The sequence below is a fragment of the Corvus moneduloides genome, chromosome 11, assembly GCF_009650955.1.
Source record: "Corvus moneduloides isolate bCorMon1 chromosome 11, bCorMon1.pri, whole genome shotgun sequence".
In the NCBI taxonomy this organism is placed as follows: Eukaryota; Metazoa; Chordata; class Aves; order Passeriformes; family Corvidae; genus Corvus; species Corvus moneduloides.
Window position 1 is genome coordinate 3,875,715 of NC_045486.1, and position 26,251 is coordinate 3,901,965.

The window sequence follows — 26,251 nt, forward strand, 5'->3', positions numbered from 1 at the left end:
TCCTGGGGGTATCTGCCCTGCTTCCCAAGTTCTGCTTTGCTCATTAAGAGGCCACAGAGCTGAAATAAAGAATGTTGCAAATCAATAAAAGCAACCCAGCTGCAGTTCTGTAACAACGGAATCAGTGTGAACGTTTTCATTGCAAATCTAGGCAGGGATTTGAACCCGCAGATGGAGTTCATACTCCAGTAGGAATGTCTGCCCATGTTAGAGTCATCCCTAATATGGATGTTTATCTTCAAAAGAATAATGAGACCTGTAGTGGCAGTAATGGCACTCCAACTGTTTCATTTCATTTGTTCTGCTCCATGGAACCCATTCTGCAGAATTAAATAGATTTAAGTAATCTTTCTTATTTTGGTACTTGCTTTGTTGTTGCAGATAGAATTTCAACAAGCCCGGGTTCAGGATAGGATCATTTTAACTCTTTATGATAATTTGAAGGATTTTAATTCTTTTTTGTAGATTAATGATGTTCTATAACTAAAGATAGTATCTTGTGATGGATTGCTGCCTCATCTGATGGCAAAGCCCAGAAATCTGTCTGGTAAAGAAATCTAACCACGTCCCACTCAGTCTTCCAGTAAAAGATCAATATTTAAGGAAGTTTTTCTGAAAGCAGATGAGGATTTGGAGGAAACTAATGCAATATACTGAAGACATAAAGTAAAAAAATCACTCTTGTGCCAGAAAATACCAATGCTGTCAAAAATCCACAGATCTGGTGTTGTTAGGGAATGTTGGCTGCTGTTAAAACACTCCACTGGTAGAAGTTTAAGGCATGTCTGCTTATCAAACACAGAAGCATATAGACATTACAAAAGTACAAATGTCTTTTTCTTTCAATAGTGACAACATTTATTTTCCTCTTGGCAGAAGAAAGCGTGTCTCTGCCTGACCCCAAAAAAAAACAGTGTGAGAGGGATTGGGGTTAACGTTTTGCAAGTTGTCATTGTGAAATAATGTGAAAAGGAAATCTTTAGGAGGAAAAAATATTGACAAAAATCTTTCATGTGCCTAAAAAATAGGTTTTTCTTTCCTTGCAGACTTTAAGGATTCTTTGTAGATATAACATAAGGTCCTAAAGAGAAGCTTGAAACATTCATTGCTGTGCTGCGAAGTGAAACGCTCCTATTCTGATTTGTTTTATGAGCTGAAACTGGAATGTTTAAAATCTGAAAATCAGGTTTTCCAGTGCATGAATTGCTTGGTTAAAACCCCCCCCACGTAAGTTTTCTATGCTATTCTGCCTCTTCATCGAAGAATGAATTAATAGCCTTGAAGCCACAAAGCACCTGAACACAGGATTAACTTTACTCCTGTCCATAGTTAGCTGCTCGAGAATTCTTACAAATCTGTTGCATCTGGAACTCTCATCCTGAAAAAAATGAAATGAGTCTGTTTTATTAAAATTGTGGTGTGTTTTAAATACAACTCTCAACCTGTAGTTGACGCTGATAATTAAAATAGATATTCTAAACCAGATATTCTGGGTTCTTTCATTGCAATACTCACAGACTATTAATCTTTTTTTCTCCTCAAGGATTTTATCAAGAAAAGTCTGACGTCAAATGTTCAGTTTTTTGTCCTTTTTGCAGTTCCAGCATTTGTTAAATGCCAGTTTTCTATTCATGGGAGTTCAGATTGTGCTAAAAATAGGACAAGATTATCCAACTTTGATTGACTGTAGAACCTGAATATATAAATAATTTGCTTTCCCTTTATTAGTGTGTTCGTTTGTCATCACTTTTAGCTTCCCATAAAGAGATAATGGAAAAAAAAAGAATCCATGGAGATGCTTCATGGCAGAGAGGAATGAGAGGCAATGAAACAATTGCATTCTTGTGCTTTAGGATGCAATTAAACATGAAGCATGGTAAAGATACGTAAAGCAATTTATTTAAAGTATAATTGAAGAAAATATATTCTTAACTAGCCCATGCTGATACACCAGAAGTCCTGCTTGACAGTACCAAGGTAAAATGTTTGAGAGGGAGGAGGAAATTCTGCTGCTGTTCTCCTTTTGCTCTGCAGTGCTGGTGTGCGATAACAAAGATAAAATCCCCCCAGAATAAGTAGAATCTGCGTCTATTTTTTGTTGTATCAAAAGTACTGGTATATTTTGGGGGGCTTTTTTGGAATAATCTACCAGCAAAATTAAACTGAAATTGTGTTATTTGTGTACGAGGAAGAGCCTCTCTGTGTAAAGGTTTTATCTGATAGCCTGACTCTGTCTTGTGCTTAGAGGTGTCTTCAAAACATCGACAACAAAGCTGTAAATGACTAAATAATAATACCAATGAGTTGCTGAGTTTGATCGGCCTAGAGTTTAATTGTTAATGCTGTCTAATAATATCATTTTCTTGCTGCACAGACAAATAGTTTGTCTTCTTTTACATAGTAAAGCTTTCCCCAGGGATTTGGAATTGCCTGTTGTTTGAGGGCATTTTTATTTTTGAATGGGAGTCAAAAAATGGACATTTTCAGGGATGTGTCAGCTGCTTCTCTAGGCCCAGCTGTTTTATCAGAACAAAAGTTATTCATGTGTGAAGTCCCTTGGAGTTTTGAGATGAAAATAAGGGTTCATCCCTGCAGCAGGCACCAGTGGGAGTGTCAGAGCCTGACTTCCAGGCAGACTGCTTGGAAAACTGCAGGTTACACTTTCCGGGTGGGTTTTCTCCCCATTTGCTTCACAGCTGCTTCCTCTGGGAAGTTTTTTCGCCTCTGATTTCTTGCCCAACTGCTGAGCTCCCCAAAGGTGTTTGAGAGATTTCCAGCCCAGCTTTCCTAGTGGCAATGTCAGAGGAAAGGCAGGAGTGTAAGCAGCAGCCGCTGGTGTGAATCGCAGTCAGGGACTGTTCTGGAGGAGCTTCCCAGAGGCTTTGGGTCCCAGCAGAGCACAGAACTCCCTGGAAGAGTCATGGCCCTGAACTTCTGTCTTCTCTTCATTCTATTCCCCTGGCCTACAGAATTACAACGAGATTTTTATTGAATTCCTTAACTCCGGAGTAAATCACACATAAAAACACGTGTTTTGATGCATCGTGCGTGGTTAGTCCACAAATAATTTACAAATCCCGAAGTGTCACTTCTTCGGCCACTGCTTCCAGGAGCATCGCTGCAGTTGGCCTGCATTCACATCAACTCCCAGAATGTCACAGAGGATTTTGTAGAAGTCTGAAAAAATGGTTCTTCCTTCCCTTTTGGCCTACAGGGAAGGCCTGGAGTGTAATAAAGCAACAGTTGTTTCCTGCAGGCCCAACTGCCTGGAAGAGAAGGGTCATCATAACCACCAAAAAAAGATGAGAGAAGCCTCTCCCTGGGATACTTTTTTATGAAGTTGCACACTTGTTCTCTCCTTGCCTCTGGGATCGGGAGAACTGCGAGGAATATTTTAGGCTAAAACAACTGAAGCAAAATCCAGGCTGGTGCTTTTCCAAGTGACTGGCCATGGAGCTGACGGCTAACCTGCTTTAGAAAATCACTTACCTTACAAGCATTTCATCCTGGAGGAGCTCCAGATGAATCTTTCATGAAGATTGCACAGCAAGTTCCGAAGAATTCTTAATATTATCCCAAAATATGGATTCCTGTCACGGTCTCAAACCGTGCACTATGAGCTCCATTAAAATTAACTTCCAACCTCTCAGCTTACAGGACAGTGTCTATTTTTATATTGTTTTTTTCATGTCAGCGAGGATGTGCTGCCTGCTTGCCTGTCCCTTGCTTTAGGAGGGAGAAGTGACTCCTTCTTTTTTCTTTAGGAAGATGCAGGTTTCACACCAACTGTGCAGTAGTTCCAGGAGAGAATAATGAGGCTTTGTTACCAAGCCTTCCTTCAGGAGCACAGATGGTGGAATCAGATATTTTGGGCAGTAAAATTTGCCTGGCAGTGACAAGACCTTGAGAGGAATAAAGCTGTTCATACAGAGTCCTTCAGTGTCCTGAGGCAGAGCTCAACAGAAAGGGGCAGTGCTGGGCTTGGCAGGTCCTGATCCTGTTTTCAGACGGTGTCAAGAATATCGGAGCAGTATCAGAGCTGCTGATACCTGACCTTCTGTCTGTGCATGAACCACCTTTACCCTGGCCAGAAGTCAGAGTATTCCCAGCTGGAATTGCCCCTGTTGAGCTGTCTTTTCAATTTTGAGCTGGTTGCTTGAATTGTTCTTTTTCAAAGACAGATTGAAAGGGTGTTTTTCTTTCTGCTGAACACCTCCATCGGTAATTGGAAGAGAAAAAGAGCCTTCCTCAAGGAAATCACTGAAGTGTCCATCAACACTCTATTGTGGACAGGCAAGCACCAGGAATTTCTCACACTGTGCCTTGGGAAGCTGTTCTGTGCATTTCTGCTTTATTGTATTGTGTGGGAATTTGGGGAACCTTCCTATGGAGACTGCCTGACACAGAGTCCTAGAACAAGATTTATGGCGTAGACAATGTTTTTCTTATTGGTAGAATTGAATCCAAGATCTTTAAGTCTTGAAAATAGATTATATTTAACCTACTTTGAAGTGGAGATAGGCAGCAGATGTGAAATATTCCACGTGTACGGATCCATCATAATTCAAGCACTGCTGAATGTTGCATAGGTATTTAGGTGTGCAAAGTGCAGGAGGGAGCTCATTACATGGAGCCCTGAGCGTTCATTCCCTTGAAACATGTGGGGTAAATACTCCCAGTGACAATGTGGGATAAAGCAATAGCTCTGTCTTGAACTCCGGTGTTCTGACATGAACTGTGAAGATTTTACCCCAGTTAATACTGGTGAAATTGTACATTCATGTGACACAAAGATCAGGTCATCCTGTCTTTCGCAGCTGACCTCGATAAAGAGGGTGTAAAAAATAAATGATCCCCAAATCGGTGAAAGGTGTTAATCCTCATGGGGATGTGGGGAAAAAAAATGCAGTATCAGAGTATTTCACTGTCAGCAAATATTGGTCGAATTCCAGTATTTATTAGTTGTTAATATCTCAATGAATACATTTTAGGAAGTTCTTCTGTAAGAAGTTAACCCTAAGTATGGCTACATAAATCAGTTAATAATTATCATAAAAGCCTGGTGTGTACGTGGTCACGTTGAGGTCTTTTCACTGCATTGCAGAGCCGGTGATGGAGAGGAGATATTGGTGCTAGGAAACAAGGAACCTTTTAAAAGGAAATCAGTGCCAACCCTCATCCAAAGCTGGCGTGGCTGGTGCTGTGCCTGGGGCAGTGGAAAGGTTCAGCTCTCAGCTGCGCTCACTTCCCTCATGGCCACAGGCAAATCATTAATTTCCTTGGCCTGAGTTAATTGCTGATGGAACTCCACTGTAGTGGGAAGTTCAACAGGAATTAATTTGACCTTCTGTGCTTCCAAAGCTCTGTATTAAATAATGTTTTCATGCATCACCAGGGACTTGTTTTCTCCTGGTTGTTTTCATGTGAGGGTGTTACAAGACGTTCCTGAATGGCTCACTTAAGATAAGCAAATTGACTCTGGAAAGTTCTTTGCCCATAGCTAAGTGTTTGCAGCCAAGTTTCATCCTACTCTTTTATCTTTTCTCCGTAGGCAATGTCCAGAATTTATCTTTTCTTGGAGAAATAGCATAGACTGAGATTGTGAACTTTCTAGTAAATTAAATAAATTCAAAGAAAATTCACAAATTACCTATGAAATAGTGTTGAACTGATGTGTGAAATAGCACTAAAGGAATAAAAGAATAAACTACTGTTGTCTTTCATGCATTGATGTTTATTTGCCAAGTGAGCTTTCTCCTTCCTGTGAAAGCTGTAACAGGTGTTTTAAATATCTTTACAGTTTTAAGTGTATTTTGGGTAATTCTGAAGGATGTGTGGTATTATTGCATCAAATTTTGGCTTAAAAAATAGTGATTTTTATGGACTTTCTTCTACTGGTTTGCATTACCCAAATTCTGTGCCAAGTCTTCTGCTTTCAAAAACAGTCTCATATACCCATGTTTTCATCCAGTTAAGTGCTGCCTTGCATTAGAAAACAATTTAAATGGTATTTAGCACTAAGGCTGACATACCATTATTTTTTTTTTTAGGACTTAAAGGATTCTCTTCAGCATTAATTTGATGATTTAGCCACATCACTTATTTAATTTCAGTCTCACCATTAATGCCTTTCTCTTACATTTGCCTCGATTGCAAAATGATGTTGTTTAATCATTAGTGATTTTAATATTGGTTTCACTAGTCCAGCTTTAGTGATCTGCACTCTCAATGTTCTTCTGGTTTACTGCTCATAATAAAAATGTATAAAAGGAATAATAAGTTATTTGTTTCATTAGGGGCTTGGAGCAGGACCAGTGGGAAGCTCTGTTGGTACAGATGAGTCTGGGCAGAAAATTGATGAGTTCTGTGCCAATTAACCCTTTGATGTGGAGCAATAACTTGTGAGGGTCTTTGTTGCTGATGTGTATTTTATCTGCAGCAAAACCTCACTGGATCCAGCCCATAAAGGATGTGGAAGTCGCTGTGGAGGACACCTTGTACTGGGATTGCAGAGCAAGTGGGAAGCCCAAACCATCCTACAGGTGGTTGAAGAATGGAGAGCAGCTGGCAATAGAGGTAGCATTCTGTTTTGAAAACCTGGTGCTGTGTAAAATTAACAATGTTCATGCGAACAGGAGAATTCATTAAAGCTGTGGAATTAGAGGAGAAATCTTTGATACTGGGTTTGTATTTTTCAAGAGCATCCTGATGAGACTTCTAAAGCTACAAAGACAGATTATGTTGTGCAGAAATATTCCAGCTAAAAGCAGATTCAAAAGCAACAATAGAACCACAGAAAGAAACACGTAGGGAATGACTGGAGAAGGAAGTTTAATAACGTTATACATAAAGAATTATAAATAGGGATGGAGAGCTTGAATTATTTTAATGTATTTGTAGCTGGCATTTCATTAAAGGTAGTAAGGAAATATTTTCCAACTTCTTGACAAAACTCCTAACGATTCATGGGTTTACTACTGCTTTACTTGATGCAAAGAATGGAACACAAACAGCAAAAGAACATAGGTGTTTGCTTTCATGCAGTTGTTTTAGTAAATTAACAGGAAGTAATGCACTTGGTGACAGGGAAAAGAGGTTGAACTTAGAAGGTGAAAGGTCAGAAATGCAGAACAGGATCTGATACTCCTTACTGATTTTAAATCTCACTGATTGCCTGGAAAACAGCCCCATTCTAGTTACCAGGAATATGAACTACAGGCACTTTTGCAGGAAGGATTTTGCCCTTGGGCCAGTGCCTTGTGCTCAGTGCTGGCATTTGGGCAAGAAAGTGACTGCTTGGGTGAATTCACTGGATGGTTCTGAAAAATGAGCAGAGCATGGGAAAGCATTTCTTACATCCATGCTGGCTAAAGGGCATGGTGGTGTTTTGTGGACAGGTTAAATGAGGGAGCACAAAATCTTCTCTGGGTGATTTAAGAGCATTGTTACTGTGTCATGCAGAGTCACTAAGGTAATGGGCTTTTTTTACCTCAGGAAGTGCAAAAATATCTTGGAATCACTCACTCTCCCCACTTCTCCAGTTTGGGGTGTTGGTGTCCAGCCTTTTGGTGTGATGTCAGGGCAGAAGTGTGACTTCCTCTGGAAATACTGAAGGACCAACTGTTGGAGAACCAGCACTGAGGAGAGCCCAGAGGAGTTCTCTGTGTGCAGTGATCAGGTGTCTTCTGCTCCCTGACTGCAGTAATCCCTCGTGGTGGGTCTCCTTCACAAACATCTGTTGGGGTTGCTCCCCTCAGCTCCCCTTCTCCATAAACAAATCTTCTGTAAGAGCAGCAGCTTGGGATGCTGCAGAGGAGATCAAGCCATGGAGACTCAGGCTTTTTCCTCTTTGGGATTGTTTTCTGTCTCTCTGGATGAACCCCTCGCACTCAGCTGGGACAGGACCTGTCCAGGAAGGAGCTGAGCTGTCCTGGAGTCACCCTGTGCTTGGGCCAGCTGTGGGTGCTGCCCTTGGCAAAAGGCAGGGAGTGAGTGATTGCATTGGGCCTGCTAAGCCGTGTCCAGACCCAAAAAACAGCCCGTAGAAAATACTTTTGGGCAGGTAGTTGGGGTTTTGTCTGTTACTGTGTCTCTGGTTTTCCCCAAAGTTGATGCTCCTGTGGTTTTCTCACTGCTTCCTTTTCTCACCAGTTCTGCCACTCAGGTTAGTCACTTCTCACTGTAATTGAGCTTTCTGAGAATAAGCAAGGTGAGAAGACCCAGGCAGATACTTGAGCAGCTTTGCTGGCTCCAGGGCATTTAAGTTTGTGTCTTTCATTTAATGGCTGATGGAATTTTTTTCTGCACAGTATTAGAGAGAGCTCATTAGCAAGTGGCACATGTGAGATCACTAAATAGTGTGAAATGCCAGTGCCATCTGCACGGTTTGGATAGTCTGGTCTGTCTGAGGGGGCTGGTAGCATTCTGTCCCTATTTCTGGAGAAATAAAAGGGTATTTGAGATGGCCAAACCTTGGTGCGACTGGGCAAGTTTGAAGAATTATTTTCATACACTGCATTTCCAGGTCTCCATATCTGATCACCATTGCTATACCATGATGCAGTCGTGTCACTTCTTTTAGAAGTGCGTTCATGATTTTGCTTTTGCATTTACCCTATTCATTGTATTTATGCTGTCCTATTTATATTCCTTACTTATTTTAAATTTTTCACAGGAAATAAATCATCAATAAAGATATTTTTCTTAATATTCAGGGAAGGATCCAAATTGAAAATGGTGCACTTACAATATCAAATCTAAATCTGACAGATTCTGGCAGATACCAGTGCATAGCTGAAAATAAACATGGTGTCATCTCTTCGAGTGCAGAGCTCAGGGTTGTAGGTAAGATGTTCCTTTTTTCCCTAAAACACAAACCTCATTATCCCTCTCCACACCCCCTTGGATTGCACCTCAGATTTAACTCACTCAGCTGTTGTCACTGAAATGAAACTTTTTTGTCAACCCGATGTCTGTATCTGCAGAGCTGAGGAGTTGAGTCATCTACTGCCGGAGGATTTGCAGGCCAATCCTTCATCTGAAACAGAACAGCATAAATTATTCACGAGGGGAAGAGCAGGGATGGGGTTTTGGGCTTGGGGCTGAGGTTTAAAACCTCTGGTGTGGTGTGGAGGCGGCGCTGGCTCCATCAGCAGCTCTCACCTCTGTGTGGGGCTCCGAGGCACCTTTAAAAGCCTCTGTGTGCAGCCCTTCTGGGGCTGACAGGCATCGTCCACCCAGCCTGCCTGTGCTGGGGTCTGACACGGTCACAGCTGGGGAGGGGAACACTGGGCTTGGGGCTGACACACACTTGAGCAGTTTCTCCCTCCAACGTGAGGTCAAAACTAAGCTGTAACTGTGCTGTGTTTTGGGGACACAGGTTCCTGTTTCCTTTGTGTGGTTGATCAGCACGTGCTCCTTAGCCTTGGTCTCCTCAAACACTGAATTTCCTTTCAAAGTCAAGTGTTACTGTAGGGAGAAGCCACGAGCCTTTTCTAAACTGGTAGTTAATGAAAACTTCCCCCAGAATGAGCTGCAGTTGTCGTTTCATGTCATCTGACATGCACTGTCACGTGGAACTGGAAACCTACTGGTTCTCTGAGGTTTAATGAGACTCTTGGTGTGATATTTATTAGATTTATTAAATAAATCTGCTCCTTTCAGCAGAGCATTCAGTTGGGCAGCTACTGAGCATTCCTTGGATTCATTGAGCTTCAGTCTCTGCAATCTTCTGTGCTTGCCTTGTTGGGTGCTCACCTGCTCACAGCTGAGACCTTTGGTACCAGGATGAGGTACAAAATAATAGGATAAGGAGGAGAAATGCTGAATTGTCCAATAGAAGATCTGTCTGAACTAATGAATGGTGTTAATTATGTTTGGAATCTGAGAAGTGCTCGTGTAAGTGCTAAATAGTAGTATCATTAATACCATTAAAAGTGCTTTATTTCACTATTACTGCCTCTTCTGTTTTAGCTTCTGCTCCGGATTTTTCCAAGAGTCCAATGAAGAAACTGATCCAGGTTCAAATAGGCAGCACAGTTGATTTTGAGTGCAAACCCAAAGCTTTCCCTAAGGCCAAATGTTCCTGGAAGAAGGGAGGTGAGCAGCTACACGAAAATGAAAGGTACCATGTTACATTGGTTTATTTGTTTTAATCTTACAAGGAGCTTTTGTGTGTCATTTTATGCAGTAGTGTCAGCTGTAGATCCAAACAGCTGTAAAGTCTCTCTGAAGTCTGGCTGGCCTGGGGTTTTTGCTTGTTTTTTCATTGTGTTGGTATCAGAGCACTGAGAGTGCAAGTGTAGTGCCTTCTCTAAGGTAAAGGGCCAGATTTTGTTTCCAGTTTAATGTAGAGTTGGGCCTGATTTAGAGAGAACCAGGTGCTGATAGAAAACTGGGAATGCAAAGCCTGTAAAACAATACTAAAAGCCTTCAGCAAAATGCTCTGAAAATGTTGGCAGGGAGGCAAACAAGGTGTGTTACAGCCGTGGTGATGATATGGCTGAGAGAAGAAAGAAAAGTTAATTGGGAGGTCAAGAATAGCAGATGAAACACGACAAGAAAAGGAAAATGCACTTCCAGGTTCTTTTCAAGCAGCCGTGATCGTAGCAGGGATAACAGATGTCATCATTGTTTACGTGACAGTGGATGTGTTTGAGAGTTGTAGTTCTCAGGGGAGGGTTTGTGATTCACCCGTGCCCCCAGCTATTGATTTCCAACAACATGTAAATGGTTTTTTTCCAGCAATAACCGTTAAAGCATTACTGAATTAGTCATAAACAGAAACTGCACAAGTGTGCTGGTTAAATTGTGTAAAGAGACAGTACGGGGCTGTACCTCTGCTCTGGAGCAGCTTTTTGGGTTGCATCTCTCCCACGCTGGGGATTGCTGACTTCTCTAGGTTTTCTGTTCTACAGTTCAGTATTTACACAGACTGGGAGTTGCAGGGAGTGAACTGGGGCAGCAAAAAAGCTCCTTGGAGGAAAGGTGTGATTAAGATAGTTACAGGTCTGATTTAGCATGAATATAGTCAGTGTGGCACTTTGGGCATTCCAGCTGCAGTCAGGACAGGCTGTGCACACTCAGAGGAGCCAGAATTATTAATTGGGAGTTCACTCTGGCCCCAGGTCAGCCTTTCTGTCTGAGTTAGACACGACTGCACTCACAGCAACAGCCGTGGGAAGTCACACTGTTTGCTGGGAGCAGTGGGGACAGGATGGCTGTGCATGTGCATCTTGGAACACTCTGGTGTCACACTGTGCTTGGCAGGATAATTCATGGACAGGGAGGGCCCAGAAGGCCAGACATAGACTGAGGAAACCAAACGTGGGTTTTGAAGGAGGATTGCCATGGCAGTGTGGTGTGATTTGAGGAATGTGTCCCTGCTCCTCTGTTGGGTGGCACTGGGAAGCTGCTTCTCAATTAGACAAAATTCTTCTGGTCCTGTTCCTGTAAAACACCACACTGGGCTTTTGTTTTGCAATTTTTAAACGCAGAAGTTGCTACCAGATAGATAAAACTTAAAGAGACTGCCGTGGAGACCTTTATTTATTCCATCGTAGCGCTGGAGCTGTCTCCTTGTACCCAGAAGCTTTGGGCACTGTCATCTTTGCCCTGGCTCTTTGTTCACAGGGGCCACAGGAGTTTTCATGTGTTCTGGTGTTAAGTGTTGTCAAATGTGACAATTTGGCAGAAGTTGGGGCATCTGTTGTTGCAGAGCTGGACTTGGTACCACAGCCTCATTGGCTGCCTGCCTGCCTGCAAGCAGGCGAGCAAAATCCCATTCAAAATAGCACTGCTTGTAGCCACTACTTCTAGCCTTTAATTAAAGAATATTAATGTATTAAATTAAACAACGATCCCTAAATTTATGCGGAACCTGTTGCCTTTAGATGGTTCTCGATGGGTTTTAATTTTTGACTGATTTTGTAAAGCACTTGTGAAAAATGCATAGTTCCTGATTTTGTCCATTTAGGAAAATTCCTAGCTTTTGTCCCCATTCCATGTCCATGACAAGTAGAATGGTATCCTTCCCAAATCCGCCTGTCTCTGCTGTTGGAGCCTGTGTAGGTTCAATTCATGAGAGTCAAAGCTGCCAGGCACTGCTGGACCTTGCAGGGCTCCACATCTCCACGAGAGGAGAGTTTCAGCCACGATTTTCATCTTGCTTTGGGCTTTCTGTCTGCCTGGCCATCAGAGCTGGGCTTACTGGTTGCTTCAGGTTGCCCTTCCAAACCAGTACCTCCCAGTTTCATTGGAGGTGATGGTACCAGGCTAAAGAAAGCAGGGCTCAGTTTCCAGAAATGAGCATACATGATGCTGCCTGCTCAGGTTTATGAACACAAATTACAGCTGTAGCTCCTGCAAAGTGCAGGTAGTTCCAGAATATCACCCAGAGTGTATATTTTTGACAACATATTGTAAATGGCTTCCAGAGGAAGCACAATAACAAGACAGTAATCCTGAATTAATCTAAATGAAGTAAACTCGCCTTCAGAGAAGAGCAGAGTGTGGTTCTTCTCAGAAAACCCTGGAGTTCATTACTGTCTGCTGTGAGTAATTGCAATTCGTGATTTTCTTGCAGTTCTACAATTCCTGCAATTCAGGAAAGGGTTTCAAATTAGCAGTACATTTTTCAGCCATTAACTACATTTCCAGTGAAGTTTGTTGAGGAGGAGGGTTTCCTCTTTTTTAATTGCAGCAAACAGGAGGATGGAGTTCCTCCCACAAGGGTAATTCTGCTCAGAGAAGTCCAGTGTGGACAACACCTGGGAGAGGTGGGGAGGCAGAAGGAGCTTAATTTTAATTACATTTGCAGCAGCATGGATAGAATTTATATATCTTAAGAAAACTCACATATGAATAATAAAAATAAAGCACGAATACTTCAATTTCTTGTCATCAGACAACTTGGGTTTCACCGAGGTGCTGACCACAGTGCTTTAGTAAAGCCTGAGAGAGTTTCATTTTGATGGCACTGTTGCTTGTATTCTTAATTTATTTTCAAATACTTCTGCATTTTCAGTATGTAGAAGATTTGGATAATGACTCAGTAAATTTTAATTAAATGAGCTGAATATGGTATGCGTTGTGGAGGGGAGAAAATATAATACAAAATGGATTCATGAGCTCTGGGCTGAGAAATCACTCAGCATTGAAGAATGCAATCTTGTTTCTTGTTAATTTTGCAAAGTATGTGATTTTTCTTTTTTTTTTTTTTTAGAGTATCTTGAATAAAGAGAGCTAAACATTAAAGAGCAATGGAGTGCAGAGAGAAGTGAAAGCATAGGATAACATGCAGGAGGAAAGACAGAAAATGGGAATTAAATTTATCAGGTGCCTGAGACACCTCCACCTCCAGAGGGATGAATTTTTGTTGTCCTTTTATCCTCCAGAAAAGGAGGATTAGATGTTTAACCAAGGTTAAACACTCCTGATGCTGGTTTAACTCACCAAAAACAGAATAAATACTAAAACATGCTGCAACCCAGACATAACCCCTTCCAAGAATTCCTTAATGTTTTATGTATGTACATGGGGTTTAATTGTCAGATTGTACTTGACAGTTGCTGCCTGTGGGCTGTTGTGGGTTCTGTGCTCCTGGCTCAAATACCTGACTGGAAGAGGGTTAAAAAACCAAGATTTTGTGAAAATGCACAGCAGTTTTTCACCTTTAAACAAACTCAGCTTTATTCCTAGATGTTCTAAATTTACCAAGACTAGAATAAGATGAGAAGATGCTGCAAAAACTTCACTGAAAGACTTCCCAGTGCAATTCCCTTAGGAAAACTCCAGTTTTAGCAGCTTCCGTTGTGGCCAAGTGATGGCAAATTAAGGGAGGAAAGAAATAATTCCTGACAAAGAATTGCACAATACTTATAAGTATTAGTTAATGATTTTAGCTTCCCTGCAGTTTGAATTAAGTATTTTTATTCATTTTGTGTTACAGTTTGAAGTGCTGTGATGTGAAAAGTAATGCATTTACTTACCAGTACTTGCATAGGAATTTTTTTTGCTGACTTTCCTGTTAATTAATCTGCTTTAATTTACTTGGAATTTGATTGATGCATAAAAGGACAGTTTTGACCCACTTTTCCACTCTTCCTTTGCACTGAAATGTTACTAACTGGAAAGGGATGTGTTTGTGTTTATTACCATATCAGTAAGGATCTAAAACAGTAGCATTTTTTGCTGAATAATCTGACAAATGAAACAGGCAGTGATTCCCGAGTTTGATGATGTCTGTTAGTTCAGTAATAAAGCATTTCCTTGGGAAGATGGACAGGTTTGCAGTCATTATCAGTTGCATTATTGGCACCAAGTTTCAGTGGATCCTGAGGCACCATTCTGTCTTCTCTCTCTAAATTTAAATACATAAATGTATAATTTTACCAACATGAGCCTCTCAAGTCAGTCCTGAAGTTGTTTAATCCTTCTCCCCATCCTGTTGACCTCCGTGTAGGAGTGTGGGTGTGAATTAGAGGAAAAAGGATCTCCTCAAGCATCAATTCCCCCGATTCTGCTCAGGAGTCAGCGAGAGATGATGAGTTTGTCAATGACGCTGTGATCTGATGACCAAGCAAGTCCTCAATCCGTCTCCAGCTGGATCAGGACCACGGGGGGAGCAATGGTCCTGATTCCCAGAAACAGAGGCTAGACAGGAGTAAGGGAATAAGGCAGGTGTTTATTTGAAAGGCCTTCGAAGGTACCCCTGGGCAGCCAGAGGCCACTGCCAAGAGGGACCCCAAGATGGACCCCAGGTCACGAGTTCTTCACACTTTTATAGGTTTGGTTCATTTACATATCAGGGTTAATTCTCCAATTAAAGCTTCAGTTTTCCCCTCAGCTTGCCCCCCTCTCAGAGGCTCTTTGGTTTATACTTTTGGGCATAGGACAGTCTTGGTGTCCCTGGAGAGCAGGCCTGGAGAGGCTTTGTTATGTCTGCCCAGCACAGAGAGAAGTGAACAGGCTACAAGAAACTCGAGAGTTACACACCAGGCAGTGCAGGATTTGAAAAATACCAAAGTTAAAACCGAAGGCATCAGTCCCTTGTACAGGGCAAAAGGTTTTGTGCCACTCACCAGGGTATTAGAAGGGTGCAGGTTGTGGAAAGTGGAATTCGCTTGGGAAATGTCTGGCCTTCAGCAAAATGGGTTGGAAAAACACCTGTAGATGCAGGGAATGCCAAAGGCTGTATTATTATTTTTGTGTCACAGGGCTGAGCCTCTCCCTGGCATTGTTCCAGCACCGAGTGTGAATATTGAATAATTTTAAGTAAACTAAAAGCTTTGTTTTGTCTCATGTTTCAGCAGGAGGGCAGAGCTATTTTTGGGTTTAGGGTTTCCATAGGCTCTGAGCTGCATTTGCTGTTTTGTAATTGGAAAAAGTGGAGCATTTCTCTTTTTCTAATTTACCAATAAAGATTTTATTTAGACTATAATATTTTTCTCAATTTGATTTTTCTTGGTGTATTGTTTGCTTTTTGTTTTTAATTCTAGAAAAAAAATATTATTAATTATATCTGGGTTTTAATAAGCCTACTGCTTAATTATTTTAGGCAAGCTAGGCTTGCAGGTAGCTCAGAGCACTCTAAAAGTGACTGGTTTTAATTAAACAATAGACATTTTCAGGTTTATTCCCTGATCCTGCATTTTCCTTTGTTTGATCTTGGGCTTTGTCAACACTTGGGGTTTCTTTAGTTTTGTATTTTTTTCTATTGGAAATTGCATCAAAGTAGATGAAGCCTCAGCTAGAAAGTTCAACAGCACAGGAGCTTGCAACCATAATTGAGATGTTTTAACACCTTTTTTTGATGTCATTCTAATTACCTATAAAATGTATTACTCATGTCTTTAACACATTTAAAATACCTATAAACCATATGGCACGGTTTAATTAATATTAAATGTTCCATCTAACATGAAGTGCAGCCAAATATGACTTAGGAATTTTCCAAAACAAGTTAATGAGCCTCAGGGAAGTCACTGCTGAGGCACATCCTCCCTTGAAGAATACCTCAAATGGCACCACATCAGCTGAGGTACCTCAGGATGCTTTGTGGTTATAAATGGATTAAGCTGCCTATTTATAGCTCTCTTTCTCACCCCAATAAGATGCTTTTGTCTGTTGTTCTAACAGGGTGACTTGTTATCTCTTGTAATTTGCATCTGCTGATTTCATTACTGCACCACCTTTGCCCAGAGGAAGAGTATCTTAGCTACAGCACTGAGAGCTGAAACGCCTCTTTTAAGGAAATACAAAATGCAATTTGAAATAATTAAGAAAAAAGCATTTAAAAGCTGTGTATGTTTCTATATTGTAATTCCAAAAATTCTGTTTCATTGTAAGGAGCAGTGCAGCTGTGGCAGGAGTCCAGGTTCCTGCTTTTAGATGTTTAAAACAGCCTCCATGTGGCTTTGAGGATTGGGTGGATTTGCTGTTACGGGAGAGGGGCAGTGGAACTGCAGAGCCCTGGTGGACTCCCACTGCTGTGGTTTGCATTTAGGGACTGTGGGTTTGGGGTCTGACAAGTTAAGGGTGAAGGATAAGATCACTGAACCCTTGATGACCCTTTCATGAAGAAATTTTCCCCAATATCCAATCTAAACCCCCCTGGCCATTTCCTCTGGTCCCTGTCACTTGTCACCCTCCTCAGCATAACCTCGGGTCAGGGACTTGTGGAGAGTTTATCCCATATCCCACCTAACACAGCAGCATTTAACCACAGAACTCAGCCAGGACAAATGATGGGGATCTACTGACGTTATTTTACCTCAAGAGTGTTGAAAATAAAAAGAGCAGCAGAGGTGTGTAATTAATTAATTAATTTTGTACTGAATAAAGCAGCAGGTTAATAGCAAAGCACATACAAGTGAGCAGGCAAAACCCTCGCAGCTCCTCTGAGGGAGGGAGGATGGCAATGTTAAATTTGCTGGCATTTGCTGCCTTTTCAGCTGGCACTTCCCCTGGAAACCGAGCAAGACTCCGGCTAATGCAGGCAGAGCTTTGCCTGAAGAGGGTTTTTTTGCTGCTGTGTTCATTCTGTACCAGTGTGGGTGCTGAGGGCATTTCCCAAACACCATCCAGCCAAGGTGCTGTGCTCTGTTTGGTGCCTCTCCGATGGACTGATGGGATGTGAGAGAAAAGCTCTGAAGCTCTTTTGACTTGGGCATCTCAGGAAAATGGGTACCTTTTGTTAACGAGTGTGGACATTTTTGTATCTCTTCAGTTATTTTGCTGCTCCAGGTTGTCTTCAGGGTAGAAGTGCCTGCCACTGTGGATAGAACAGATGGGAGGACACGAAACAGGGAAAGAGGGAGTCAAACCAGCCTTACCTGTGCATCCCTCCAGTGCTGCTGCCTGGGATGTCACCTCTGCTGTGGGGATGTTGCTGCTCCTCTGCCCCTACCAGTGCTGTGGGTTTTCTGCTGTCTACATCTTGTATAAGCACCTTCCTGCTTGTTCCATGCTCTCACTGGGGGAGGTTGTGTGGGGTGAAGGGAATTTTCTGTCCTGCAAGTCCTTCACAAAGGAAGTTCATGAACAGTCCTATAGAGTTGTCATGGTAATCACAGTGATTTCAAAGTTGCCGTGCAAGATTGCCTGAGGTAAACAACAAAAGAGCTGAAAATTATTCCAGTTCCAGTTGGTGCAGATGAAAAAGATGGATTTCATGTGGGATTTCTCTCTTTCACACACGTACATATGCCCACATCTCTAAAACATTGGTTACTGGTGTCCAAAATAACACGTCCAAAGTAATGTGTGGGTTCAAGTTTGTTGTGTATTGTCAGTGAATGATCACAACATTTTCAAACCCCAGGTTGGAAATTGTCCTGGTTTCAGCTGGGACAGAGCTCATTTTCTTCTTAATTGCTGATATAGCTTAATAGGTCTGGGATAACAATAAGGTATTAAAGCCTTCTGTCTAAAAGTGCTGCAACTTTCAAAATCTCCTCATCATTTTTTAGGATCACACTATTAAAGGATGGAGGACTGAGGATAGCCAACGTGACCAAGGGGGATGCTGGCAGCTACACGTGCCTGGCAACAAACCAGTTTGGAACAGCCAGGGGCTCCACCAACTTGATAGTTACAGGTGGGTGAGCTGGGACAGAGGGGGATGGACCTGGAATTGCAGACTCAGGAGTCCGCAGTGATGGGGTAGAATGTAAAAAGTATGAGAAGTTACTTATTTAATGCATAAAGATAAAAGGATGGCTGTTACAGCTCTTTTATTAGTTGAAAGGAGAGACACCGAGGGATTTTTTTGTCTTTGACAAAGATATTTCTCAGATGTGAGGGAGTTCTGAACACTTCCCTCCCTCCTCTCACTTCTCTAAACACTAAATAGTGCAATTATGCTTTTAGGTTTGTGGGGGTTTTTAATTTGTTGTGAAAAAAACATGTCAATCAAAAAAAATCTTGGAGGTAATTTTATATTCCAGTTGAAAATCTGTTTAGCCCAAAGGAGGTTTAAATGGTGTTTGCTTTTGGAAAAAGATGTGGTGGAAACTCCAGCTGCAGGGGAGCGTTCAGGGACTCCATGGGCAGTAGAACACAGTCTTGAGTTTTATCCAGAAATGTTTTTCAGAGAGATCTTGCCCCTTCCTCCCAGTCATCCATTCCTGGCTGCTGGCTGAGACACTGGATGAAAAGAGACAGGAGTTTGTGAAGTTTATCTGAAAAATGTCTTCTCTCATAATGTTCTTCTTCAAAGATTTTAATATCTGAAAGATTTTCCAATCTCAGAATTATCTAATATCCCACTGCATTACATATCCTATATATCTCATAGGTCCAAACAGAATTACTTTGTTCAGTGGATTAACAGCTTCATGTTTTCAGCCTGTGCTCCTAAATGATTCACATCCCTTTATGTACAGATAACAGAATTATATACAGAGGATTCCTACAATTAAATTTTATTTTTACGGTATTTACGGTAGCTGAAATTTTTCTCTGTTAATGTGATTCTGGAATAACAAACAGCTCTTCTTGATGACACTGTTTATGTTCTGTGTGATGCATGGACCCAAATATCCAGTGTGTTCTTCCTTAAGTGGATTTCCTCCAGGTTCTGGGGTTTTTTTGGTTCTTCCCTTACTCCCACCTCTTCATGTGCCCAGTGGCTGCTGCTGCTTCCTGCTCCAGAACACGAGTGGGATTGCTGAGAGCTCTGGAGTGGCAATTCCTGCCTGTGGATTCAGCTTTGTGGAGTGGATTGGCTGCACCCAGCAGGCTCAAGTTCACCTTTCCAGTGTCCAGCAGCTCCTGCTGGGAAATGCAGGGACACAAAGCTCCAGCAAAAGGGGTCAGGCAGCATTCCCAGCCCAGCTGCATCACTGGAAGCGGCTGTCATTGATCACATCTGAGGAACGTGGGGGGATATCAGTGGCAGGCAAAGCTCAGCAATGCAGAAAAACCCAATCACCCATATTTGTGCTCCCTGCAGAGCCAACCAGGATCACCTTGGCACCTTCCAACATGGATGTGACCGTGGGGGAGAGCGTTGTGCTGCCCTGCCAGGTGCAGCACGATCCCCTGCTGGACATCAGCTTCACCTGGTACTTCAACGGGACCCTCACGGACTTCCAGAGGGACGCTTCTCACTTCGAGAAGGTTGGAGGGGTGAGCTGCAAACACCTTCTCTTCACTTGCCTTACAGCTCTAGCCAGCACGAACTTCTTTTTTCCTCATGCTAAAAATTAAGATGTTTCTCTTTTGAGAATTCTCTCCTGTGTTGAAAGGAAACCATCCCCTGGCCCAGCTTGCTGCCCATCACTCGTTTTTCTTGTGCCCTGTGTTTTAGACCTGAAGTTTTTAAGTTCTTACCTCTTAGAATCCGTTTCTATGCGATTTTCCTCAGGATCACATGAAACACAGCAATGATGGGCAAAGGAACCTGACACAAACCAATTTGTCATGAGGGATTTTATAGCCTGTAGACATTCAGGGGCTTTGGTTTTTTAAGCTCTTATTTGTGTGAAGAGGAATTTGAGCTCGTTAGTAGAAAACTTCACACGTTACCAAGAGATCCATGAGAATATTTCCTGGGCTTTGTATCACATTAAGGTCAGTGCAATAATTCCATCTGGAGTTACATGCAGGTCATGGTGAGTAAATAATCCTAAATATGTTCTAAGCCTTCCAGTAGTTACAGTGTGGATTTATTAAATGAAAACACCATTGCAGAAACAACTTCAGCTTTCTTGGTTGGAAGATACTTACTTTTTTTGATGGATAGATTTCCATGTACTGATGTCTGGGAGGTCCCTGTCACACAGGCCTGAGGTCTCCAGCATCTCTTTGCTATTGGGATGTTCCGGGAGCACCACCTGGTCTTCCAGATGGTTGGAAAACTGTGGGATGTGAGGCTGTCTTTCTGCTTCTTGGGGTGTTTTGTTAGCCAGGTGATTTATACAAAGAGCATGGCAGACCAAGCAGGTGCCCAAATTCTGAGCAGACTTGCCCCAAAACTGGGGATCGCCAGCGCTGGCTGGGGTTGTTCTGCAGCCAGGACAGGAAAAAGGAATTCCAGCAGCTGTTCCTACTGCATGGAACACTCTGTATTTGTATTCCAGGCAGCAGGGGGAAGGGAAGAAGGTGATTCCACGGTCACCTGGGCTTGTCCACCCTGCCAAAGGCTGGATCTGACCAGGCAGGAATGTGATACCCGATGGAAAGGGAGGGTCTTGCAGGGGGGCTTCCTGCTGCTCCCCCAGTCCCTTGAGAGTCTTCCCAAATCACCACAAATAACTGAAATGCAGTGTTAACACTTTGCTGGGGTTTATTTCAAGTAAAACTGTTCTATTTGAAGCCCCCTCCCCCCTTTGTTGAGTTGTCTCAAATTGAGTTTGCTGAAATAAGTTCGTGTAGGACGTGATTTGCTTGCATTCACTGCTGGTGTTGGGCATTCCCTGAATATCCACTTCCATTCAAGTAGATGGATTTTAGATTGCTTTTGACTCAACTTTTAATTTATTGTAAGCAATCAGCACTGAATTGTCCTGCAAACAACTTCCATCTGTGCTTTCACAGAAGACCAGGCACACACATGGAAGGGAATCAGGCAGAACTGGCTTCAGTTCATGTTGAATAAAGAATTGAGACATTGTAATGCTGAAACAAAGAAAAACAACCAAATGTTTTGAAAGGTTCATTTTTTTTTTCTAAGACTAAAATAAACCTCAAAGTCATGTCTTTGCCTTTCTCCCAAGCTACTGTTTGCCCCTGAATCAGTGGCCAAAGTAGCTAAAAATACCCACAAATAGGGTTCTGCTCTTGAAGAAAATGCTGCTTCTCCAGAAAATTAAAATTTAAAAATATATTTTAAAAATTAAAATCTGACTGAGGCATTTTTCACCTGGAAAATTCAATTGGAACAGAGTTAAAGCAGAAATTCAACTGACACAAAGGGGAGATCTGTTTTTTTAAGGGACACTGTCTACCAAAGGTTTAATGTCAAATTCTGTGTTCGCTGATGTGGAAAACAAGCAGTACACAAAGAGCCCGAATATCATATGAAGTTACAGTTTCATTCAAGTTTTATTTCTGTTTCCCATGATCCAGGAAATAACCACATGCTGTGATCTGAGAGAGAACAATGGGGGAAAAAGTACTAAAGATTAAATACTCAATGAAAAGCAAAGAACAGAATTTAGGCTTGTAAAATGGGAAATACAGCCTGAACTGTGCAACCTTTAAAGGAAAGTGTGCTCACAATAACCTGTAAAATAGACTGAATTCAACTTTGTCTTTCTACATATGCCAACTCCTTAAAAACCTGTCATAACCTGACTTAAAAATTCCAGATAAAAACCCCATGAATTCTGTCTTGAAATCAAATGGGTAATGGCCACAGAAAGCACATTTCTCTCTTTTTAGGGCTTTGAGACAAATGGTCACAGGACCCTGGGGTCATTGGGGGTTCCAGGCAGGAGATGTGTTCCCAGTGTGAGCTCGCCGTGTTGGAGCTCACTTCTCCCAAAAAAGGGACACTACCTCGTGTTTTTTGGGAAAATGCTCCCAGACAACAAACCTGGAGCAGTTGATGGGCAATAATTTGCTGTCCTGGTCACTGCAATGCAGCTTTTGAACAACTTCACACTTTTGGTGGATTTCTTTTCCCTTTGCAAAGAAAATGTTAGACTGCAAGGGTGGTGCATTTGCATTAATGAATGTTCTGTATTCCCACAGAGTGCATCAGGTGATTTAATGATCAGGAACATCCAGCTGAAGCACAGTGGGAAGTACGTGTGCATGGTGAAGACAGAGGTGGACAGTGTGGCCTCTGCTGCTGACCTCATCGTGCGAGGTACATCCCAGCCCAGCTCCAGGGTCATGTTTTCCACCTTTTTTATATTGTAGGCTGTAGAAACAACTGATGTTGGAGGTTACAGAACCAGTCCATGGCTTGAATGGTGTGATGAATGACTGTGAGTTGAATTATGTCATTCTGACCTGCAGCTAGGGAGAATTACAGCTCAGGCTTTGGGTGAAGCCTGATTTTCCCAGAGGAATGAAGAGCTGGAGGTTATAATAGTGACTTCACATCTTTTTTCACTGCTAGTCCTTGAGGTCACTGACAGGAGGGAACTCACTGGCAGCTCTGAGGCAGTTGCTGCCTCTGCAGACTGAAGTGTTGGGGACTCCAGAATCCTTCCTGGGAAATGGAAGTTCTGCCAGAGGCCAGGAGAGGCTTTGTCCTAAGGTTTAAATCCTAGAGTGCAGAATTATTCCTTTTCATTCCAAGCTGGAATGTTCACAGTTGAGCCAGAATTGTGGCTTTTTTTGCTGATGTTACAGCTATGGTCATTGCAAGGTAAAAGCTTTGATCTAGGAAAGCACATTATGTGATCAGCAGTTACTCAATATATTTTAAAATATGTCAGATATTTTCTCATTGTTAATGCACTGTTACTCATTTCAAGCCCCTTTGCTGGTGCAGATGAGACAAAACCCAACATTCTGGCCAGGAAATGGCCAGAAATGAGGATTTTCCAGAAGGCAGCAGGAAGTTTGTGTGACTGAATTGCTGCATGGGGTTCTGGTCAGATGTGCTGAAAAATTGTTCCAGTGCATTGTACGGTAAAGAAGTTGTAGATAAAAAGTTGACAGACTACAGAGATGTATCTGTAGATTAAAGAGGACATTTAGGACTAAAGGAAAAGACATTGCAAAGAGAGAGAGATGTGCTGAACAAAGGTTCTTGGTAAAAAAAATCAAAACCCAGTCATCTGTTCTGCCCTTGAGAGTATTTCAGGTTGAAATAGTCAGAGTTAAGTTTAGTGAATGTAAAACAGTAATTAAAAGTGTTCTTATTCCAGTCTGAATTGTTTTCCTCCTCCCTGAGGAAGAAAAAACAGGAATCCATCCTGCTGGTAGTGATTCCCAGGGTGCTTCAGGGCTTCACCAAACACTGCCTGGTTTTCCATCCGATTCCAGGCTCTCCTGGGCCCCCCGAGCACGTGAAGGTGGAGGAGATCACGGACACCACAGCTCAGATCTCCTGGCAGGAGGGCACAGACAACCACAGCCCCGTGACCACCTACACCATCCAGGCAAGGACTCCCTTCTCCGTGGGCTGGCAGCGAGCCACCACAGGTGAGCACAATTCCCGTCCCAGGCTCTGTGGGAACATCTCTGGCACCCTGTGCCTGACTTTCCTTTTCCCTTTCTCTTCTTCGTAGTTCCGGATGTCATCGATGGGAAAACCTTCACAAGCACAGTAGTGGATTTAAATCCTTGGGTTGAATATGAATTTCGTGTAGTTGCCAGTAACAAAATAGGAGGTGGAGAACCTAGTTTGCCCTCAGAAAAAGTAAGAACTGAAGAGGCAGGTTAGTGGGTCCTTCTATTTGTTTTTAATTCAAGAATCTTGAATATTAACAAAGAAAAGGAGTGTTATCTTTGGCTCTTTGCAAACAAGCTTGGAGTTGCCATTGGATATAAAAGCCTGTAACAAGTTTGTTCGTATTTTTCCATTTAGCTGTGAGACAGTTTGTGTTGCATTACTGAACATCACAGAAGCATAACATCTAAATCCATTTAAACTCTGTGCACTGTGCCAAAATCTGCCAGTTCAGGCAGTGCTGCAGAGTCTGAAGGTATAAATGGATGGAAAGAGGTTAATTTTGACAGGGGATTTTCATTGCTGGTGTTTGATCAGTGAAACCCTTCCATGTTACAAGCACGTGGCTCAGAAGAACCCATCAATTAAAACCCCAGTTCACTTGGAATGAGGCCATTTCCCAATTCATCTGCATAACATCCCTGGAAGTGTTCAAGGACATGGAATTCTGAGCAGCCTGGTCAGTGGAAAGTGTCCTGGAACAAGGTGATCTTTAAGGTCCCTTCCAACCCAGGCCATTCTCTGAGTTAACTCTATTAAAAAATGAAGCTTGTCTCCAGTTTTGAGAAGTTCTTAAACACACCATACCTGGTGTAATCTGTGAGCTGCTGAGGTTCTCCAGGTGCTCAGAGGAATCCTGGCCTGGCCCAGGGAAAGATGAATGTGGGACAGGGCTGGGGCTTTCCAGGACTGCCCCTCCTACCCCAAAAACATTTTCTCTGGTTGCAAAGGGAGTATGAATATGGGTTAAATTCAGAGCTTGAGGCTGATGTGGTGTGTTCTCTTGTGATGCGATGTATTCTCTGTGCAGACGTCTCTGCATTTCCTTTCCACAGTTCCCGAAATTCCCCCATCTGAGGTCAGTGGGGGAGGAGGCAGCAGATCTGAGCTGGTCATAACGTGGGATGTAAGTTTGCTGGCGAGCAGTTTCCTTCACAGAACTTCTTTCTTTTCTTTCTGCTCTCTCTGAATTTCCCTGGTGGCAGCAGCTTCTCCTCTGGGATGTCCGTGTGCTCTGTGCCGTGTGTGGTGTGAGCCCTGGACATTGGCCTTTGTTCTTTCACTGCTACACGTCCCTGTGCTGGATGGAAATCCCCAGGAATTTAGTTTGGCTGGGATTGCTTCTGTTCTCAAACAAATGTTGATGCTAAAAAGGAGGCAGGGGGGCAGGGGAAGAGGAAGAGGGATGGTTAAGGTGAGAAATGGGGCTTTGCAGTGCAGATTTGCAGTTCTTGCTTTCCCACCATTACCCTTGGATGCATGTGCTAACCAATACAATCTCACACTGCTTTGTATTATGTATCCCTTTTTAATGATTTGAAGAGCTGTTAATATTCTGTTCCTAGCATTGACTGCTCTGTGTGGTTATCTAATCATGATCACATCAGAGGAAGGTTTAAGCCGCTGTATGAAGGTGGTATTGGATTCTCTAATAGCTGACTGAGCAACTATTCATTTTTTATGAACTGTGGATTGATGAAAGAAAAGTTATATTTACTGAAGAGTGTCTTAAAGCAGAATACTTAGTGGAAAACAAAAATGCTACCTGAAAGTTGTTCTCTTCTTGGAATGCAAACCTTAAAGTGGGTCGAAGGGAGCGCGTTTTGCTGTGCTGTAGCAGAGTTAATTGGCTGAGGGGGATGCTGCCAAGTGCAGTGCCAGCACCTGCAGCATGTCCACGAGTCTGCTGGCACTTCCCTCCTGCCACATATCCCCATGGCATCACAGATCTGTGTTCTTCTGTCCAGCCCATCCCCGAGGAGCTGCAGAACGGGGAAGGATTCGGGTACGTGGTCGCCTTCCGCCCCTCGGGCACCACAACGTGGATCCAGACCGTGGTCACCTCTCCTGACACCCCCAAATACGTCTTCAGGAATGAGAGCATCCTGCCCTTCTCACCCTACGAGGTCAAAGTCGGGGTCTACAACAACAAAGGCGAGGGGCCCTTCAGCGCAGTCACCACGGTGTTCTCGGCTGAGGAAGGTACAGCCTTCAGTTTCCCCAAGCACTTGCATGAGCTGTTCCAGCAGGGGATCCAGCAGCTGGGGGAGATGAGCTTGGTTTGGATAAGGACAGGTTTGTTTCCACAGTCACCTCTCCCTTGTTGTTGGTTTCCCAACGCAGAGCCCAGCACAGCCCCCTCGGGAGTGTCTGCCACCAGCCTGTCCTCCTCGGCCATCGAGGTCTCCTGGAGAGCCATTCCCTGGAAGATGAGCAATGGAAGGCTGCTGGGCTATGAGGTGAGTCTATTGAAATCAAAATATTTTAACTAACAAACCCTATTTATTCAGTAAAATCCACTCCTTTTTGCAAAGGGCCATGGGCCAGAAGCATCGTGCAGGCTGCAGGACAACTACACAGACTGACCCCAAATCTTGCTCTTCCTGCCCCACCTACACC

General features: G+C 42.8%; 1 protein-coding gene across 3 annotated transcripts in view; it reads left to right on the forward strand.

Annotated features, from left to right (window-relative positions):
• The window catches only part of LOC116449335 (contactin-3-like), a 96,550-nt gene that overhangs the window by 62,809 nt on the left and 7,490 nt on the right, over positions 1 to 26,251 (forward strand). For all 3 annotated transcript variants that reach the window (XM_032120765.1, XM_032120764.1, XM_032120766.1), the window contains 11 exons: positions 6,440 to 6,576; positions 8,715 to 8,844; positions 9,973 to 10,123; positions 17,970 to 18,097; positions 19,454 to 19,629; positions 22,198 to 22,315; positions 23,446 to 23,604; positions 23,691 to 23,840; positions 24,688 to 24,758; positions 25,600 to 25,834; positions 25,976 to 26,091. In XM_032120765.1, coding sequence (XP_031976656.1) covers positions 6,440 to 6,576; positions 8,715 to 8,844; positions 9,973 to 10,123; positions 17,970 to 18,097; positions 19,454 to 19,629; positions 22,198 to 22,315; positions 23,446 to 23,604; positions 23,691 to 23,840; positions 24,688 to 24,758; positions 25,600 to 25,834; positions 25,976 to 26,091 — 1,571 coding nt within the window. The remainder of the gene's footprint in view (positions 1 to 6,439; positions 6,577 to 8,714; positions 8,845 to 9,972; positions 10,124 to 17,969; positions 18,098 to 19,453; positions 19,630 to 22,197; positions 22,316 to 23,445; positions 23,605 to 23,690; positions 23,841 to 24,687; positions 24,759 to 25,599; positions 25,835 to 25,975; positions 26,092 to 26,251) is intronic.